The sequence below is a fragment of the Ovis canadensis genome, chromosome 3 (genome assembly GCF_042477335.2).
Source record: "Ovis canadensis isolate MfBH-ARS-UI-01 breed Bighorn chromosome 3, ARS-UI_OviCan_v2, whole genome shotgun sequence".
In the NCBI taxonomy this organism is placed as follows: domain Eukaryota; kingdom Metazoa; phylum Chordata; class Mammalia; order Artiodactyla; family Bovidae; genus Ovis; species Ovis canadensis.
In genome coordinates, this window is record NC_091247.1 from 1,432,021 (window position 1) to 1,452,683 (window position 20,663).

The 20,663-nt window shown below is 58.2% G+C and overlaps 1 protein-coding gene and 1 long non-coding RNA gene across 5 annotated transcripts in view; one reads left to right on the forward strand and one right to left on the reverse strand.

Annotated features, from left to right (window-relative positions):
- The window catches only part of OLFM1 (olfactomedin 1), a 40,342-nt gene extending 39,154 nt beyond the window's left edge, over positions 1-1,188 (reverse strand). The window contains exon 1 of one of the 2 annotated variants that reach the window (XM_069579801.1): positions 703-1,185. In XM_069579801.1, the coding sequence (XP_069435902.1) occupies positions 703-768 (66 nt within the window). In that variant the 5' untranslated portion in view covers positions 769-1,185. Of the gene's footprint in view, positions 1-702 lie in introns of both variants that reach the window. The other variant, XM_070292287.1, reaches the window with a different exon arrangement.
- Positions 600-20,258, forward strand: LOC138435324 (uncharacterized). Of its 3 annotated transcripts, XR_011255035.1 has the most exons (4): positions 13,984-14,664; positions 15,731-15,925; positions 16,189-16,311; positions 17,419-20,258. It is a non-coding gene; the product is annotated as an uncharacterized lncRNA (long non-coding RNA). The 3 variants fall into 3 exon arrangements; XR_011255034.1 differs by lacking the exons at positions 13,984-14,664; positions 17,419-20,258 and adding an exon at positions 600-706 and having other exon boundaries at positions 16,189-16,599; XR_011255033.1 differs by lacking the exon at positions 17,419-20,258 and having other exon boundaries at positions 16,189-16,599.
- The last annotated feature ends 405 nt before the right edge of the window (positions 20,259-20,663 follow it).

Below are 20,663 nucleotides of genomic sequence, written 5' to 3' on the forward strand. Positions count from 1 at the left end.
CCAGACCCGCCAGCTCTCAGATGCATTTGAAAATGGAGAATGCCAGCCCGAGACAGGCTCTCTATTGATACATTGTTCAGGGATGGCTGGTCCACTTAAAATGCCCAGCGGTGCCCACACACGCTCGCCACTCACTTCATGCCACGCATGTGGCCACAACCTCCCCCCCAAACCTCCACATGGAGCCCACAATGCACCCAAGCCTCAGACACGGCGGCTTGCCCTCCCCGGTCCCGTCTCCCGGCACCATGCCCACCGCCAGCTCAGGCGCCCCAAGGGCAGCAACTGTAGCCAGGGACAGGGATGCAGGGGCGGGAGTTGGGTCACATCCGCCTCCGAGCGCGCCAGCGGCTCCGACCGCCCGCTCGGTCTTCCTCCCTCTTCTTCCCCGATGACAATAGCTGCCCAAAGGCCCCCTCCACTGCCCCTTGAACTTCTCAGTAGGGAGTGGGCAGCCCAGGGCGTCCAGGAGGAAGGGGTCAGGGCTAAGGGTCCTGGGGGACACAGCAGCAGTCTGGGATCAGCCTGCACCTCTCCTGCATCCCAGGTGCAGCTGGTCCCCTCCCCAATCCCGCGGCCGCGCCCGGGCCGGGGCGGGGGTGGGGGGTGCCGAGCTGTGCGGAGCGGCTCCCCGACTTTGCCGGCTCCGGGCCGGGCGGGCGCCTCGCACGCAGGGAGGAAAATGGCGTTGGATGCACGTACTTGGGTGAGTTCGGTGCCCATCAGGATGAGGAACAGGAGGCTGAGGAGCTTCCGGGCCGGTTGCATGTCTCGCGGCCGCCTCCGACGTCCTGGCGTGCGGGGAGCCCTGGGTGCTCGGCGGCCGGCGGCTGCGTGGACGCGGACGCGCTCCCGGTCTGCGGGCTCCGCGGCGGCGCCCGGCCGTGTCCCCGCGCCTTCAGCACCCGGAGCAGGCGGCGCGCGGGGTCTGCTGCGCGGAGCCTCCGCTCTGCATCTCCCGCGAGTCGAGCGGCTCCGCGGTCGCCGGGCGGGGCGGGCCGCCCCTCCGCCCCTCCTCGGCCCCTCCTCCTGACGGCCCCGCGCCCGCAGAGCTCGGGCGCGCGGCTGGGCGGCCCGGGTGCCAAAAGTTTGCGGGGAAGGGGCGGGGGCGGGGAGGCGCAGGGGGGCCCGCGCGCCACGCTCACGCGCGGGGGTGGGGAGGGCGGCGGCGGGGAAGCCGGGACAGGATGTGACATCAAGCAGGCGGGGGAAATTTAACTGGGAGGGAAAACTCCACCCTGGCTGGCTGGGCGGCGTGGCTCCAGGCCCCTGGCCTCTGGGATCCGGGCCCCCCTGGACTCAAAGAGTGGACGCAGAGCAGGGAGGGGCGCAAGCCGAGGATGGAAAGGCTGGCCATCTCCCGGAGGTGTCCTTGGAGGCCACGCCTCAGTGAGATAAGCTGAGGAGCCGGGCGGGGGGATGGGGGAGAGTTGAAGGGGGATGGACTCAGAGCTCGAGAGCGGGCCCTCACGGTCTCCTTCCTGTCCTTCCGGGGTGCCTAGCAAGAGAGCAAAGAGGGAACAGATGTTGCCTGCAGGTGCTTCTGTCCCAGGTGGGCCTCTTGGCTGGGGGTCTGTCCTTGTGTTCGTGGTTCATTTGCACACATGGGGGCAGGTGTGCACGGGCGTGTGCGTCTGCACTGGGTGTGTGCACGTGTGTTCAGATGGAAACAGACCCAACTCTGCCCACCCAGGATGCCTTTGCTGAACTGGGAGCCTAGGAGAGTTCGGTGGGCTCCAGACCCCCGAGCCCCGGCTGCTGTCTTACCCAGAGGCGTGGACTCCACCCTCCAGCTGTGAGGAGACGCGCTTTCTTCCTGGCCCCTCTCTGTGTGGGCCCCATGCTCTCCTTTCCCATGCACTCCCAGCCAGATCCGAGTCTTAGAGCCCATAGTCTCCATCATATGGCCATTCGAGGGGAGAAATCCCGAAGCACCGCTGTTCTCTGAGAAGCTACCCTGGTACTAGGTGTTAGGAAACCTCCCTCGCACCTCTTCCTCAGTGTTCAGTCTTCGGAAAGTAAACTCCGTGGAGGAAATGTCTAACAGCCGACAGTCGCAGAACAGAGTCGCGGGGTGGAGTGGCCCAGGCCTCTTACACCACAGGTGGGGAAGCTGGAGCCTGAGGTGTAACTCACATGGGTCGCCAGAGCGGGAAGTCCCGGAGCGAGGCTGCCGCTGTTTCAGCCACTCAGTCGCGTCCTTCTCTTTGCAACCCCGTGCGCTGCAACAACAGGCTTCCCTGACCTTCACTGTCTCTCAAGTTGGCTCAGACTCATGTCCACTGAGTCAGCGATGCTGTCTAACAGCTCGTCCTCTGTCGCCCCCTCCTCCTTTTGCCTTCAGTCTTTGCCAGCATCAGGGTCTTCTCCAATGAGCTGACTCTTCACGTCAGGTGGCCAAAGTATTGGAGCTTGAGCTTCAGCATCAGTCCTTCCAATGAGTATTCAGCATTGATTTCCTTTAGGATTGACTCGTTTGATCTTGCAGTCCACGGGACTCTTTAAGAGTCTTCTCCAGCACCACAGTTTGGAAGTATCCATTCTTTGGTGCTCAGCCCTCTTTATGGTCCAACTCTCACATCTGTACCCGACTCCTGGAAAAACCACAGCTTTGACTACACAGACCTCTGTCGGCAAGGTGATGTTGCAAATCAAGGCATCCGTGCATGCTAAGTTGTTTCACTTAAGTCTGACTCTTTGTGACTCCACGGACTGTAGCCCGCCAGGCTCCTCTGTCCGTGGAATTCTCTAAGCAAGAATACTGGAGTGGAAATATATATTTTACTATATTCAATTTTTACAGGGAAAATGATAATGTGATATACCAAAACCATCGGATTGTATACTCTAAGTGGGTGAATTGTATGGTTTGTGAATTATATCTTAAGAAAGTTTTTTTTTTTTTTTTTACTTTATTTTACTTTACAATACTGTGTGGGTTTTGCCATACATTGACATGAATCCACCACGGGTGTACATGTGTAAGAAAGTTGTTTTAAAGAGTTACACAGACTCATTATTTTTATTGCTTGAAGAGTTAACATACAAAGAAGAATGCAGCAGGAGAGACAGAAGCCGCTGCCCGGGACAGGGGGTGCTGGGGCCAGCTCGGGTGATGCAGATGTTTCCTGTGCGTGCAGACGAAGTACTGGGAAGAAGTACTGGGTCTTGTCCCCTAAAACCAAATCTGACTTCTGGCCATGAGGGTCACCCTTCCGTGCCCACTCGTTCTGCTGGGGCGTCAATGAGGCGGCCCCTACCTGCCAGCTGTGAACAGGGAGGGAGCCGCGGCCTCAGGAAGCGCCCAGGACGTGCCAGGCCCACAGACCAAAGGCAGGGGACAGGTGAGCAGAGCTGATGTCACTCCCGCGCACTTTGCAACTTGGAAATCCTAGCTTGTCCTTGAACCTGACAGAGGCTGGGAAGACGAAGTCAAACTGAGATGTTGCTGACTGAAAGCTCCTTTGTCTTCGGGGCACGAGCTAGGCTCTCCCGAAAGAGCCCCGTGATATGGAGAAAGGAAGCGTCTCTGCGTTTCAGGGCTTGGTTCGCATCGTCAGGGTGTATATCCCTATTCCCTCCTGCAAACCGAGTCCTCTTATAGTCGGGCCTTGCTCTGCTCCAGTGCCCACCCCGGCGCCCCCAGCAGCCCCTCCTCAGCTCTCTGCTCCCGACCACTGCTTTGGGGCTGGCCAAAGCTGGGGTGCGAGCTGGCCACACACTCTGCTGACCAGCTTAGATTCCAGTCTCCTCGCCCAGCGACTTTCCCGCCTGGCAGACCGTGAAGCCCCCAGAGCAGTGGCTGCAGGTAGAATCAGGCTGGGGGCTGTGTCTGTGTGTCCGGCAGCCAGAGCGGCCTCTTGCCCCCTTGTGCCAGCCCTGAGCCCCTTCAGCGGGTGCTGCAGGTCCTGGGCACCCCCTCTCCTGCCATCCGTCCGTCTGGAGCTCGGGCCTGAGCTCGGAAGGAACCGACTTCCTGCCGAGACTCCTCAGGACGCCGCCAAGCCAAGTCAATGGGGCTCCTGCTCCTTTAAGACAGGCCTCCTCCCCCCTCTGCCAGGCTTCTTAGAAGGTGACAGAGCGGTTGCCTAGGCAACGGCACTGCCTCTCCCTCCTCCTCCCTGCAAATTTCCCAGCAAGTGGGGCCCAGCCCACGCGAGCGGCCCGGCCTCGGTGCTCAGAGCTGTGGGCTGCCCACTGCCCGTTCGTCCCCCTCACCAGACCTCCACCCTCCCTTCTCAGCCTCCCTGGTGCCCACTCTCCTTGTTGGACTGACCCTCACGAATGGCAGCTGTTGACCGAGACCTACTGTGTGACAGGCCTGGACAGACAGGGTTGGTCTCCGGCTGCAGGCACCAGCGGGCACTCACTGGTCAGCCCTTGGACCAGGTGGCCGGCTTCTAATCTTGGGAAGTTGTCTGGGCAGAAGCTGCGGCCAGTCCTGGATGCGGGGCAGTGTCAGGGCAGAAGTGAGGAGCACGCAGATGACCCCTTTCTCATCCCTGCGGTGTGCCCAGCTGTCCCGGGGCTTATACCGCTTCTCGGGGAGCCCCAGGCCTTGTGGGAGGTGACGGTCACTCTGCCGCTGACCATCCAGGAGCCGGTGGCACTAAGACCCCCACTCCCCAGGCTGCAGCCCCAGCTATGCCCCCCACCCCTGCCTCCCCTCCCTCCCCTCCCCTCTGCCCAGCTGGGCTTCCGGAACCATCCTTGGAGGCACTCTCGGCCTCTAGCCCCCTGGCGGTCCCCATCCTGCCTGCTCCGGGACAGCTCCTGGGACCGTTCGGACAGTTCTTGTGAACCTGTGACCTGCCTGCAAGGGTGCCCGGCGCTCCCAGGGGTCCTGCCTCAGCTCCTCTGCAGCTCAGACTCTCTCAGCTGCTCTCACCGGCGTGGTCCCCTCCTCACACGGCCTGCACTGTGCGTGGGGCTCCCACCTGGAGGTCCACGTCCGGGCTGAGGCCTGCTCTGTCCTGGGATGGTCTGCCTTCAGCCCCGCCCTTCCCCCGCCACTCCCACGGGCACCGAAGGGCGGCCATGTGACCCCGCTTACTGAGGGCGCCCTTTCTCTTTCTTCCCTCCCGCGTCGGGCCCTCTCTCGGTCCCCTTCAGAGAAGCAGGCTCTTCACTCCCCGTGTCCACGGCTCTCCTGATCTCTCCTGGCCCCCAGCTCAGGCCACCAAACCCAGCTGCTGAACGAGGACCTTCATCTCACGTGGAGACTTCAGCGGCACCCCGCTGTGGTTGGTGCCCCCACCTCCCCCGGAGCCCGCCCTCCCTTCGGACCTGCCGCCCACTCCCCGTGGCCGTCACCGGGCCCTGTGGTCCTCCCCGTCTTCCTGCCTCCTGAAGGTCTCCGCCGGGTGCTTGCTCCAGGCCACAGCAGCAACCACACGTCTGTGATGCCCTCAGACTCTTCCCTGAACCCCGGACTGGGAGCCGGCTCCCAGCCTGACAGCTCCCTGGCTGCTTAGTGAGAGGGGCCGTGACACAGCTCCCGGGGCCCTGAGCATCCCAGCCCACAGTCTCCCTGTTCCCGGGAGCAGCAACCGTGCCCTGTTCCCACCGCTCAGACTAACTCGCCAGGAGTGAAGCCGGCCTCCCCCCGGGGGCTCCAGGGTCCTTCCTGGCTTTCAGTTGCTGCCGGTCGGCCGCCTGAGCTCCTCGGCTTGTAGCCGCATCATCTCTGAGGCCCACATCCTCACGCTCTCTGCTCCGTCTTCACCTCCCCTTCCCCTCTGTGGCTGCGAATCTCCCCTGGGTCCCTCCTTCAGGGACACTTGAGATTGCATCAGGGGCCACCTGGATAGTCCAGAATGGTCTCCCCACGGCAAGATCCTTACCTTGATCCCAGTTCCAAAGACACCTTTTCCGTATGAAGTAACTTTGGCAGGGACGGTTAGGGCGTGGATGTCTTTTGGACCATTGTTGTTCAGCGGAGAGCAGGGACAGAAAAAAAGCGAATGAAAAGCTGGGTGAATATTGCCTGTGGTGGGTGCTGGGTGGGTAAAGGCCAGGAAAGCCCTCTGAGGGCCTTTGGGGTGGGAAACAGCATCCGGTGGTGACTTTGTGCCGGGGGGTGGGGTGGGGGTGGGGGTAGAGACGTCGGGCGCGGGCAGAGGGAGCGGGGACTGGAGATGGAGCACAGGGGTGGGAGCTGGCAGGACCGTGCCCCCTGCGGAGGTGCGTTTAGAGTCTATTCTCGTGACGGGGCGGCCAGGCTTGGGGGACGGGAGGTGACCTGGTCTGGGTGCATTAGGAGAGCTCTGCCTCCCTGTGGAAAAGGGAGGTGGGCGGGGGGTCGAAGTGGGACCCCCGAGGCTGTTTCCCTGGGCTTGGCTGAAGGGGACGTGTAAGGCATGGATGGAGGCATGGATGGACAGGACCTGCTGACCCCTGGGTGTGGGGCTGGGGAGCCAAGGGTGGTTTAGAAGCTGGCTTGGGGCTCTGGGTGGCAAGTGGGCTTTCCCTGCGGGGGAGACGTGGAGAGAGCAGGTAGCGGTGTCAGGGGCTCTGGGTGAGAGGGCTGGGAGGAGATGCTAGGTGTGGGGCGTGCTGAGTCGGAGGCTGGGGTGGGCTGCCTCGGGGTCCGATGGGCAGAGGAGACAGGGTTGCCAGGACAGGCAGAGGGAACCGGGGTGAAGCCAGATGGGCGGTGTCCTCCCCGAGGCCAGGACGCGCCGCGCTGCCGCTGTGGGGTTGGGTCCAGCCCAGCGCCCCTGCTTCTCACCTGACCGTCCTGCCCAGGCCCCCAGCCTGGGCCTGGCTGGCTCCCATGAGGGGTTCGCACCCTGGTAGCCCACCCAGCTCCCAGCTTTCCTCCTGGTCAGAGAAGAGCAGGGGACGGTGCAGGTGTTAAAGCTGCTGTGCTTCACCATCCTGGGGCCACGTGCAGTGAAGTGCGTTTTCACTGTATCTGTATCAGTACTGAATATCCATTGGAAGGACTGATGCTGATGGGGAGACAGTGGAAACAGTGTCAGACTTTATTTTGGGGGGCTCCAAAATCACTGCAGATGGTGACTGCAGCCATGAAATTAAAAGACGCTTACTCCTTGGAAGGAAAGTTATGGCCAACCTAGATAGCATATTCAAAAGCAGAGACATTACTCGGCCAACAAAGGTCCATCTAGTCAAGGCTATGCTTTTTCCAGTGGTCATGTATGGAGGTGAGAGTTGGACTGTGAAGAAGGCTGAGCACCGAAGAATTGATGCGTTTGAACTGTGGTGCTGGAGAAGACTCTTGAGAGTCCCTTGGACTGCAAGGAAATCCAACCAGTCCATTCTAAAGGAGATCAGTCCTGGGTGTTCACTGGAAGGACTGATGCTAAAGCTAAAACTCCAGTACTTTGGAAAGACTGGCATCGGTGCTCCGACTGACATAGATTCTCCGACTAGCATCCGTTCTCTGACTAACATGGGTTCTCTGACTGGCATCGGTTCTCTGACTGACATTGATGCTCCGACTGGCATAGATTCTCCGACTGGCATCGGTTCTCCAGCTGACATCGGGGCTCCGACTGACATTGGGGCTCCCACTGACATAGGTTCTCTGACTGGCATTGGTTCGCTGACTGACACCAGTACTCTGACTGACATCAGTTCTCTGACTGACATCGATGCTCCCACTGACATCGATGCTCCGACTGGCATCGGTGCTCTGACTGGCATCGGTTCTCCGACTGACACAGATTCTCCGACTCGCTGTGTGGCTCAGAATATTGTCTGTCTTGGTACGCAGACCGTGTGCCCTTAGGAAAGAAACGTGTATTTCTCTTTGTTGGGCAAAGTGTTTGATACGCATCAACTGTGCCGCGGAGATAGATAGTGTTGTTCAGGTCGTCCAAGTTTTTATGGATTTTTTTCCCTCCAGCTCTTCTCTCCGTTGTTGGCAGAGGAGCATTAAAACATTTGACTACAGTCGTGGAATTGCACTGTCCTTCAGTTCTATAGGTGTTGGTTTCCTGCGTCTCGAGGCTGCTATTAGGGGGACACGCATTCGTGGTTGTTCTGTCTTCCTGATGAACTGGCCCTTTCATCTTTATGACAAAGAGATCTGTCCCTCCCTTGTGCCAGCAATCTTTGTCTTGGTGTCCGTTTTACCTGATGTCAACGAAGCTGCTGAGGCTTCTTACTTGCATCCTGTGTGGGATATATGTTTCATCCATTTACTTTCAGCCCGTTTTTGTCTTTTTTGGAGTACTTCTCTTGTCAACAGTATAGAGCTGGGTGGGTCTTGTTTTTCAAAAAACCCATTCTGATACTTCTAATTAGAGCACTTACTCTATTAATATTCATATGTATTGTTCTATATTTTCCTGTTTTTCCTCTTGTTTCTTATTATTGTTCCTTTCTTTTGGATTATTTGAGCATTTAAAAAATAATTGCATTGCAAGTAACCTTTGGGCCTTTGAGTTGCACATCTTTGCATTGTTATTTTAGTGATGGTTTGGGGATTATGACATGAATGCCCTAATGTCTCACTGTCTATGTGGGTTAATATCGTGCCACTTTACGACACCATAGATCCGTCCACACTCTCACCCTCTGTGGCACTGCTGTCAAGAGCATTGCTTCCCATGTTCTATAAACCCCAAAGACAGTGTGTTTTTCCTTTAACCAGTCACATGTATTTTAAAGAAATTAAGGGGAAAATGGTCACTTGTGAGAGTTGGACCATAACGAAGGCAGGGCACTAAAGAGTTGATGCCTTCGAATTGTGGAGCTGGAGGAGACCCTTGAGAGTCCCTTAGACAGTAAGGAGATCGAACCAGTCAGTCTTAAAGGAAATCAGCCCTTAGTACTCATTGGAAGGACTGATGCTGAAGCTTCAGTATTTTGGTCATCTGATGTGAACACCCAACTCGTTGGAAAAGTCTCTGATGCTGGGAAAGATGGAGGGCAGAAGTGGATGAGGGCATCGGAGGACGAGATGGCTGGACGGCATCACCAACGCGATGGACGTGAACGTGGGCCAACTCCGGGAGATGGAGAGGGCCAGGGAGGCCTGGCGTGCTGCAGTCCATGGGGTCGAGAGAGTCGGACACGACCTGGCAGCTGAACAGCCGCAGTCACTTTCCACTGACTGGCCTGATACTTGCCATTTCTGATGGGCGTCATCCATTCCCAAAGGTTCACATCCCCCCCCGCCGCCCCCCCCCCCAGTATCGTTACAATTTACCTGAGGAACTCCCTCAGCGTTCCTTGTGGTTTAGCATCTGGAGAAGGGTGTTCTTCGTTGTCTTGTAACAAACCATGTCTTTATTCTTCACTGTTGCAGCCTCTCTGGTCGGATGTAAACCTCTTGGCTGAGAGGATTTTCTTTAAGGATGCCTTCTAAGATGCCATCTATTTTCCTAGTGGTTTTTCTCTCTCTCCTTGGTGTTGGAGGATTTCTATCATTCCATATTCAAATTTGCTGATTCTTTCCTCTGTTACCTCCAAGCTGTTAATTAAGCCCATCTGGAAAAATTTTAAAGTCCGACGCTTTATCTTTCAGCCCTGAACTTTCCACTTGGGTGTGTTTGCATTTTCTGATTCTCTGTCCGGGCTCCTCTCTCGGGTTCTTGTGATGGGATTTCCCTTCCCCCGTGGACATAGTTAACAAAGATTGCCCTTGCCCACTGGTGCCACGTTTGGTCCGTCTCTGGATCTTTTCCTTGTAAATATATCAAATTTTCCTGATTTTTCATCGCTGAATGCCTTTGGAAACTACTATTGCTTTGTTCTGAGACTTTGGATTCTGTTGTGCGGCTCTGAAGGGGTGATATTTTTAAGGCAATTTACTTGGTTAGACCCAAACTATGAACTCTGCCACGCCTGCGGACGACTAGGCCTAAGTTCCAGGTCACCTGCTGTTTTCTGCTCTGTTGGTGTGGGTTTCAGGGTCCAGCCAGGGTCCCAGGTGGAGCCTTTGTCGAGGATATGGGCTCCCTTTCCTGGATGTTCGTTTCTGGGTTGCTCTCCGTTGCCTGGGCTCCTTCCCAAGGTTCCTCCCAGGAGGACAGCAGATCTTCCCATCAGAGCCCTGCCCTGTGGTCACAGCTGCAGAGACCCAGGACTCGCCCGCCGCGCTCGCTGCCTCCCGCTCTTATTTCTAGCCCCATCCTATGTTTGCCTGCTTATGTCCGTTCCTCAGCGCTTTCAGCGAATTGTTTTCTATTTTGTCCACCATTTACAGTTGCTTTTTGCTAGAGGGCTGGTTTATCAGGAGCGTCTCTCTCCCGGGAATGAAACCCTGGAAGTCATTTCTTACTTTTAGAATCATTTACCAACCAGAGAACCAAAGAAAGAGAGCCTGTTTTATTTTCAAATGCAGCCGATCCCTTTACAGCTACCAGGCCAAACTTTATCTTCCCTTTCACCTCTGGCATTTTATTGCGGGCCTCCAGAAGAAGCCAGGTGGTGCTTTGAATATTCTGTCTGGAGATGCCTCAGGTAACTCACTGAGATCAGCAAGCTTAATTCTGATTTTCTGGGCAACAGAGGTGCCAAGCTTTCTGTCCAGCATAACAAGGCTCCAAGCCCCCGAGGGCAGTCACTGACTTTCCCGAAACTCTCGCTGTCAGCCTCCTCCTGGCCCTTCAGATGCCCACTAATGCTACCATGCGCCTTCTGTCTTGACCAAAAGTCTCCTCCGAGCTTTTCTAGCTTCTTGCCACCTGGAGTCTAAGCCAGCGGCGTATGTTATGGGTTTTGGTCATAGCTGTAGGTTATGGTGGTGGAAGCCCCCCTCCTCTGCTCCACCACCCCACTGCCTGTCATGCTTCATAACTCTCTCCAAACCCAGTGCATAAGCAATGACAGTTATTTGCTTTGCTCACAAGTCTGCCCTTTCCACAGGGCTCAGAAGGAACAGCTCTCTTCTGCTCTGGACAGCCTCAGCTTCGGTGGCTTGAAGGCTGGAGATGACTTGAGTGCTGGGGGCTGGACTCACCTGCAGCCTTGTCACTGGCTGTCAGTTGGGGCCACAGCTGGGGCTGCTGGCCGGAGAGTCTGCACGTGGCCAGTCCAGGGGCTGTCTGGCCTCCTCCCAATACGGCGGTTGGGCCAAAGGAGGCCGTGCGTGAGGACAGTGTGGAAGGAAGTGTGCGGCCTCTCTGTGGCCGGGCGTCACTTCCTCTGTTGCTGGAGGCACCACGAAGTGGGCCCAGGTTCAAGGAGAGGGGACACGAGCTTGGCCCCGAGATGAGAGGAGGGCCACCATCACGGTGTGGAAAGAGTGTGGGAGACGGATGCCGAGGACCAGCTGCGTTCGGAAAAATGCAGCCTGCTGTGGGGAGCGTCTGGTGAATGGGTGAAGGTAAACACTTATCAGTGAAGAAGAGGCGACCCTGTCTTCTGCTCTTAAGGGCTCTGAATGGATGAAACCGTTCATTTTCTAAGCACCTATTCCGTTGGCTGCATTGCGTTGGGAACCGTTTAAGGTTCCCGGTCGGTAAGTAACAATAATAGCCATTGTTATGATATAAAACAGGGTTTACGTAGTAATGATCACGTGCCAGGCCCTCTCAAGGGCTCTGTGGGTATTAATCCATCTAGTCTCCCATCAGACAAAGACAAGCACGCATCCCAGGATAAGGTCTGAAGATCGTGCCCAGATGAGAGGGAACCACGTGAGCCGGGATGCTGTTTCTCCCGTCGCAGTCTGGCCCTCCAGCTGCTCCCTCCTCACCGCCTGATGGCTGCGCCCCTGGGTGATCTGCGGACCCTGGGCATGATGGGGTCCCACGTTACAGCGGGAGCTGGTGCTGGGGAAGCTGTGGCAGGGGGCCAGGACCGCCCCAGAGGCGAGGGGCACAGGACAGGCAAGCAGGGGTCAGATGGCAGCAGAGCCAGGGCCCTGGGCGGTCACCTGGCTGACTATCCGGGGAGTCCCTCCAGCTCTGGACTCTACTGTGGTTCAGGACGACAGAGCCTGGCTCTTTGCACGTTCACTATGAGTCAAGGGTCAGCCTCCACGTCCAGCCCCCGGCCCCTGAGTCTCCTGCCTTGGAACGAACGGAAGGTGGCCCTGTCCTCTACGAGCATTGGCCTCTGGGGGCTGGGCGCCCCCCGCCTGGCAGATCTTGCCCGTGTCCTGCCCAGCTCTGCAGCCGCTGCGCCCCGGGGAGGGTTTCTGGCTTCCTGCTCACAGGCGGTTTCCACCTGGCTGTCTCACCCTGGCCCACACACCAGCGGTGAAGGTGGCCATGGGTGGCGGGGCAGCATGGGGGCGTGCCTCCAGGGCTGGCAGTGCCCGCCACAGACCACGGGGGCCCAGGAGGACTCTTCTTCCCGCTGGGCTGCCACGGACAGCATGCGGAGGGGACGTTTTTGGACAGAACTTACGTTCCTGGAAATGAATGAATGAACACAACACCCCCCCGTGGCCCCTCACAGGGGAGGGTGAGCTGCGCCAAGATGGAGATGGAGACAGAGGTGGGGATGGCGCTGGGGGAGGCACAGCTCTCCCGTCTGCAGACAGTGCTGCCAACCGGCGTTCGGAAGCACGCCTCCCCAGCACGCAGGGGCCAAGGCCTTACTCAGGGCGGGGCGGTGGGTTCCTGTAACACACTGTACTCTTGCAGAGGAAAAGGGGCGATTGAACCGCTCAATTCTCTCAGCGGGGGCTCAGCCATTGGCCCGCATTTGCTGAACAGGGAGGATTTATTCTTTAAACAGACGGCGCTCTGCACGGGGCCCTCCCCACCGGCCAGGGGCTGCTGGAGGAGACACGGGCGTCCTGTGTCTCGAGGTCGGCGGGCTCCTCTCCCCGTCCTTTCCTGGGGCACCGTTCTCCTCCAGCAGCCTCCAGCCCTCCAAGCAGCAGAAGAAAACAGGCCCATCAATTACCCATCCAGGCAAATTGGGGAGTGTGACAAGAGGTGAAACAAGAACATCCCATACTTAGTCCAGTTCCCGGTGAAGCTGGTTTTCAGGGCTCGGTGCGGGGTCCAGGGCTGTGGAGACGCGAGACGGCTGTTCCTCGGGAGGAGCACGAAGTCGGTGACGCAGGCTCGGGCTGGCTCATTGGCCTCTGCGTCCTTCAGGGTGGGTCTGCCTCTGGGTCTGGGACCGGGAGTCCAGACAGCAGGGCGGAGTGACCTCCCTCCGGGCCCAGAGGCACTCCTGGCCCAGGAGGACCCTGCTGTGCCTTTCATGGAGCTGTTGGGTCACAGGGGGGCCTGGAGTGGGGCAGGCAGGCTGCGAGGGGAGTTGGCCTCCAGGGTCGTGCAGGAGCCCGCCTGGCCAGGGAGCCCGGGGAGCCCTCGGGGTGGAGCAGCTGTGTCCCCCCCTCTCCCCTGACCTCTGAAGCCTCCTCTGAAGCCAGAGGCAGGGGAAGCTCTTTGGGCGCGGCGCACCCTTGTCTCCCACTCCCGCTTGTCCTTTTGGCCAGCCCAGTGCACAGGGGGGTGGGTCTCACCTGAGAAGCAATAGGGATGGTCCCTCACGCCACCCCTTCCCCCGGGGTCCAGGCGACCGTGACCCCAGGATGCTGGTGGCGAAAGCCCAGCCCAGCAGAAGCTCTGGGAAAGCCCAGGGACCCAGAGTTCAAAAAGCAGCTCTGTGTTTACACAGCGCAGGGCGTTCAGCTCGTGGTGGCCGCCCTGGATGGCAGCTGGCAGATGCTGAATGGCGCCTGTATCCTTGGCTCTCAGCTCAGCAGGCAGGCGGCAGCCATCAGCATACAGCCCCAGGCCCTCGTCCCCTCTCACCCGCCCTCCTCAGGGCCTGGGGCCTGGGCAGCCTCCGTGCCTGCAGGCCTGACCCCAGTGCCACCTGCTCCCCACCACACACGGCGAAGACTGTGTCTCTGCCATGCGGACGCGCCCCAGTGGTGAGAAGCCGAAGCGGACAGTGTCTAGTCCCCGGGCCCTGCTGACCTCACTCCGTTCCTCTGCCCCTTTTATCCCCAACCGATTCCAAAGAGCGTCCCACTCCAGCTCCCTCCCTGCCTCCCCCGTCTGCACCAGCAGGCCCCCCCCCCCCCCCTACGGTCAGTTCCCTCTGGCATCTTACTCCATCTGGTGGCATTTAGCACTGCCTTCGGCCACCTGATGTGAAGAGCTGACTCATTGGAAAAGACCCTGATGCTGGGAAAGATTGAAGGCTGGAGGAGAAGGGGACGACAGAGGATGAGATGGTTGGATGGCATCACCGACTCAATGGGCATGAGTTTGAGTAAGCTCCAGGAGTTGGTGATGGACAGAAGCCTGGCGTGCTGCAGTCCATGGGGTCACAGAGTCGGACCCAACTGAGCGACTGAACTGAGCTGAATGGAACTGCTGCCCCTCTGAATGCCCTGCCTTCTCCGCCTCCCGGGCTCTCCAGAGGGGTTCCCCTGCCTTTTCTGTTTCTCTCTCTCTGCCGTCCTGTCCTCTGCCCGAGCATCTCTCTGTGTCTTTGCCTCATCTCCAGACCTTCGACACCACGAGGTCGTGAGCACCATCCCGGGCTTGTTTCCCTGGACGGCTCGTCCAGCTCCACCTCCTGGCCTGGTCCCTCTCAGGGGGCCGTGCTCCGTCTCCCAGCTGTTCAGCCTCACACCAGGGCCTTGTTCTTGCTGCGTCTCTTCCCGCATCCAGCCTGACACCACATCCAGTGGCTCTGCCATCCTGGAGTATTGAGATCCACGACCCGCATGGCTGTGTGGACAGACGGCTCCACGAGGGGTCCAGGGAGGTGGGTGTTGGGGCCCACGCAGCCTCCAGGGCCTTGCACTCAGCTTGTTAAGTTTGGGGGTTCTGCATGATTTTTGAGGGTCCCTCCCTGCGTTTTTACTGGCCCTGGGTCCTCTAAGCAAGGTAGGTGCACCCACGTGCCTGCAGAGATGTGACCTCCTCCTTCTTGATTCATTCAGGGCCTCCTGCTGCCTGGCCCTGCCCCATCCAGGCCCCGTGCAGTGGCAGAGTGGTCCTGTCTGCCCAGCCCGTCCCCTGCTTCTCCCGCCGCTGAGGGAAAGTGCTGGGCGGCCCCAGGCTTTGCTCCCGAAAGTAAAAGCGCTAGTTGCTCAGTTGTGTCTGATCCTCATGACCCCGTGGACTGCAGCCCGCCAGGCTCCTCCGTCCATGGGATTCTCCAGGCAAGGGTCCTGGAGTGGGTAGCCATTCCCTTCTCCAGGGAATCTTCCTGACCCAGGGATGGAACCTGGGTCTCCTGCATTGCAGGCAGGTTCTTTAAGTCTGAGCCACCCGGGAAGCCCCCTGCCACCCCTGTGCTCCCTTCGAATGTCCCCTCCTCAATGGCGCTCACTGAAGAGTTACGCTTGTCCTCCCAGCGGTCCCTGACTTCCCATCTGACATCAGTCACAGCATCAGTGACAATCTGACATGCCTGCTGGGCTGGAAAACGGCCCCCGAGCTGCCCACGTCCGAGTCTCTGGAACAGTGAGTGCCACCTCTCACAGCAAAAAAGGACTTTGCGGGAAGGATCTTGAGACGGGAAACGGTGTGCGCACAATGGCCTCCTGAGAGGAGTCGGGTTGATGTCAAAGGGTGCCGGACGTTGGAGGGCTGCACCGGACCCTGAAAAGGCTGGGAGCGACTCTCCCTGGAGCCTCTGCAGAGACCCAGCCCTGCCCACACCTGGGCCTTAGCCTGATGAGACGCACCCCAGACTTCTGCCCTCCAGGGCCGTAAGATAACAAACGTGTGTGCTTACAAGCCGCCGACGTAGTGGTGATTGTTACAGCAGGAAGCGGGCAGACCGCGGGTTTTACTGTCTGTTTATCCTCTTTTCTCCACGGCAGAGCAAGCTCAGTAAAGACGGGAGCGCCCCTCTGTCTTGTTCCTGGTTATGTGCCTGGTGACTAGAAGGCCTGGCTCTTGGTAAGGACTCAAGAAAACCTTTCTGTCATTCCGAGGAGAAATGCAAATGTCCCTGAAACACATGAAGCGATGCTCAGCCACATTTACCGTCCGAGCGAGAGACGCCAACGACGATGGTAAGGAGATGCCCTTTCCCAGTCACCGGGTTGAACAGGTCTGAAAGTGTGACCGCCTGCTCTCCTGGTGGGACCGTGGGCGAGCCGGTGTCTGCACTGGTTGCTGGCAGGAATGTGTTCGGGTTTTAATGGGGTCCCCCAAATAGAGACTGCAGTCCTGAGTCCTGATCCCTGGGGATGTGCCCCCAGTGGGCCTTCACAGAGGTGGTCAAGATGAGATCCCTAGGGTGGCCACAGCCCTACATGACTGTTGTCCTTTTAAGAACAGGAGAGAGACCCCAGGAAGGAGTTGCCAGGCGATGGTGGAGGCAGAGACTGGAGTCTCATGTCTACAAGCAAAGGAGCACCAAGGGCCACTGGCCATGCCAGAATCTGGAAGAGATAAGGCAAGACTCTCCCCCACACATTTCAGAGAGTGTAGGGCCCTGCCCACACCTTGATGGTGTCATCCTACAGAATTGCAAGAGAAGATGCCGCTGTTGTCTTGAGCTGCCCGGTTCGTGGTACTTTCTTACAGCCGCCCCAGGAAAGAGCTCAAAACAGTGTAATCCCCGTGGAGGGAAATCTGGCGAGATGCAATGAAAGTCCACTAGCAGGAATATAAAGTGCTGTCGGCACCAAACTGCCAGTTAAGGAAAGGGGAATGAAGCGCAGAACATGCCGTTAAAAAGAAATCAAGGTGTCCCTTCATTGCGACCCGGCAGGGTCACTGGGACATGTCGGAAGCAAAGAAGACAGGTTTAGGAAGAAAGGTGTGTGGAGGCCACCTTTAACCTAAGCAAAGGGGCTGGGAATGCAGATGATGTTTGCAAATACACACACTTACCATCGCCGTTCCTTACATGGTGTAGCGTGCACGGGCTGTTTCCTGCGAGGGGGGGTTGGAACGGGAGGGGCTGGTGGAGGGGAGCTGGTCGTCCCTGCGTGCGCCCTCCCGTAAGTTATTTCAGGAAACTTTGGAACTCTGTGTGCACCTCGCGAGCTGTATCTTGTGTGTCCTTCTGATGAACAAAAAGGCAAAGCGGTCAAACTCCTGGCTTCTCCGCTGTCAGTGAGAATATTGATGTTGTTATTCTGAAAATATTAGAAGTGTGGGTTGCAGAAGCACACACTCATAGTGGGACAAGCTATTAAGATGAAGACAATCAGTGCAAGAGAAAAAACCACAGTCGATGGAGTAAATTACATAAAAACCGGTGACGTCGCGGTGTATTTTCTCGTGCGTGTGAGTGAAAAGGCCTGGAGACAATGACTACATCTTGCGCCCAGCTTGGGATCCGTGTGGACCGTGTTCCCACCAGAAGGACTCAGGGTTCTTTGGGCTGGTCCTGTGTGGGGGCCAGAACCGTATGAGCTGACCCTGGGGCATCTCGTGAGGCCACAAGCGAGTGATGCGTCAAGACAACTGGGCTTCTGCTCAAAGGGCCTTGAGTCACACTGGGAAAAAGACCATTTTTAACTACAGCTGTCCTTTTTTTATAAATCCTCTGCAGGAGGCACACTTGTCCACCCGCCCTCCGTGGCTGCGCCACCTTGCCTCTGGGAGCAACCCTGAGCAGGGATTGAAGCTGCTGCCCTTGGGGAAGGCGCCTGGGAGAGAGATGCTGGCCCAGCGACGAGAGACATTCAGTGGAGGTTTCCTGCGAGCTGGGGAGAAGCATCTCAGCCAGCAGAACCCATTCTGGGGGGCTGGGAGAAGCTTCCAGAGGAAAACGGTGGGACCCACGGGCATCAGTGCGAACACGCTGTCTCAGCTCAGTGATGCACGGGCTGAAAGAAAGGGACCCACGCGTTTCTGCGGCTGCACAGTGCGGGCAGATTTTTCGAAGGAATTGCTGATGAATAATGAATGCCGACTTTTCCAGTTTTATGCGATGAAAATATTTTTAAGTCTGTCCTCTTTTCCCATCCTGTTTGTTGAAGCAGGCTACAGACTTTTAAAGGCATGCGTATCCGTAGCTCCCTGGTGGATGCATTTTTCATTACACTTAAGGGAGGGGCTGTGGCACAAACGAAAGGCAGCGGCTTCCAGTGCTTTTCAGCTTTAGATAAAGGATGCTCGCCAGCGCCGCACGCACCTCTGCCGCTCACTTGCGGGTATGCACAGCCCCGTGTGCTCCCTGCGCAGAACGAGGCACCCGGCAACATCTGGTGACCCCTGAATAGCTGGGTAACCTGAGAAAAATACCATCTGGAAATGCTGGTGTCTTGGCCAGAGTCTTGCGTACCCGGGGGAAGGGTCAGCGTTATTCTGAGTGAGCTTTCATGGAAATCCAACCCAAGGCGAGAGTGGCTGAGCCAGGCGGAAGACGCGGTCTTATCTTTCTAAATGAAAGGTCAGCCTGGGCTCCAGGTGCCTTCAGGATTGGCTCCTGAGGGTAGGACCGTGAGACAAAAGCCTGCAGGCTCACCCTGAATGTGATGGCAGTCCCCCGTCCTGGGGGCTCCCAGACCGTCCCGTGAGCCATGCACTTGGCTTCTGTGTCGGACCCGTCACCTCCAAGGTGATGGAGTTCACCGAGGCTTTTCACCTGCCCGCCCGCTGAATGTTCTGCTGAAAGAAACACACCTGGAGAACCGGGCTCTGGCAGCAAGGAGCCAGCCCCGAATGTGCGAATCCAACCGGGATGTGGAAGCCCTGTGACCGGGGGCCTGGAGCTCGTGGTCAGCGTGACTCTGACTCGACTGAGCCTGTGCATCTGGGCGCTGCGGTCTGGCTCTGCTGTGGCCAGAGGCTCCCGCACGTTGACCCAGGCACGTCGGGGGCGGGTGCATCCGGGCCCCCCCCCCCCCGGGACCTGAGACTCACACCCCGCAGGGCTCCCTGGCCCCCCGCCCTTCTCTTCTGCCTGCCGCCTGGGGAGGCTGAGCCGCGGAACGGACTCGGGGGTCGGGGGAGGTATTCAGGGAGCTCTCACACCCTCGAGGACCTTCCTGGAAACTTCCGACCTTAGCTCTGGGTTGGGAGTCTCGGGGGAGCTGCCTCTGTTCTCTTGGGGTCCGAGCCCGTGGGTGGAGTGCTCCTGGGCTGTGCCCTGTTGGTGGCGGGGGCACTCCATCTGTGTGTGTCCCTGCTTTCCCCAGCGACCCTGGGAGGGGGTGAGAAGAGCGGCCTCTGGACACTTATCCTGAGAAAGCTACAGATGCTGCCATCTGACCACAGTCCCCTGTGGAGGAGTCCACAGAGAGGAGGGCAGGGCGGAGGCGGCTGGACGGCACCCTGGAATCTCCTCGCGAGCCCCAGAAGACCATGCCGCTCTGGTTCTGAGAGTAAAACCCTAGGACCAAAGTGGTGATCCTTCTACCGGCACACAGAAGCCATTCATGGGAGGTCTGACCTCCTTCTAATCGCCAGGCCCTGCAGGGGTGCAGGTGGGCCAGGCCGGGGCCCTCAGCGCGCACGGGGGTTGTGTCTGCCCCTGTGCCTTTCCCAGGGGCCGCATCCAAGGGACCACGGAGCTGGTTCTGGGGCAGCTCGGGCCGGATCTTCTCGGGTTCACCCTTGAGAACACGGTGAAGGCTGTGTCACTGGCAGAGGCCGTGGAGGAGGAGGACCAAGAGCCGAGACATTCAGAGGGATGCCATGTAGGGTCAGATGATGGGAGTGTGGAAATTGGGACCCACAGGTGCCCACTGGAGTTCGGCTTTGTGCAAACTGAAAATTGATTCCTGAGAGATGATGAAGTTGTTTCGAAAGCAAAGCACTTTTAAAAGGACACTGGGTGTAGAGGCCCCTACTGAGTCCATGATGGGACAGTCTGGGCATAAAAGTAACAAGTGCAGCAGATTGAAACACATTAAGTGCGCTGAAACTTCAGGAGCTCAGTTTCAGCTGAGAAAAGCCATTCTGGGGGCCGGGAGGACTCAGGATGAATCCCAGGGACAGTCAAGCGCCCCTCTTCCCTTCCCCATGGAGGCCTCTTGGTGGGAAGTGCTTTCTTCCTTGGGGGACAACCCCCCAGCTCAGAAACTCAGGGCAGGGGTGAGAGCAGTCCCTGTATAAACCCCCATGAATTGGCAAAGGGACAGAGGCCCCACTGGTCAGTGAGGCCGGGACCGTTGAGAGAATCTGCAAGGGCAGGTGAGGCCCCCTGAGAAGGGACACTGAGGCCTTGTGTGTGCACCCCCGCCTTCCAGTGTGGTGGGCTGGCCACTCCCCAGGAGCAGGGCTTTGCATAAAGTGAGGCTGGCCGTGTGCTGAGAGCTGCTGTGCCCGGGCCACGGGTCCATGGACGTTCATCAGACTCTTTCTATTTGACATGTTTGAAAAATTTCATAATGAGAGTCTTCTTTCATTGAAATTTGGAATGAATAAATATGAGTCTTGAACGAATGACCTTATCGGCTTCTCACGTTTCTTCCTCTGCTTAGCCTGGCCCCGGGTCAGAGTCTGGCTGCCCCCCGCACCGTGACCCGTGCCCCAGAGGGGATCTGACGCCGAACCTGAGCAGAGCACCCAGAGGCCAGCGCCCTCCCCGCCCCTGCCCCTCCCCGAGGCCGGCGGAGAACTCCAGCCCTCCACTCTCCGGCAGCTCTGACTTGGGTGGGCGGGCTGAGTTCACGTCCCGGCCACGGACTGTCTCTTGACCTTGAGCCACGATGCCTCCTGGTCGCTCAGAACTGTCTGGTGAGTTAAGGCTTAGGAAGTGCCTGGAACAGTGCTTGGCACAAAGTGGGTGCTCAGGAAGATTAACGGCTGAGACCTCACAGAGACCACACGAGAGGGCATGCGAGTGTG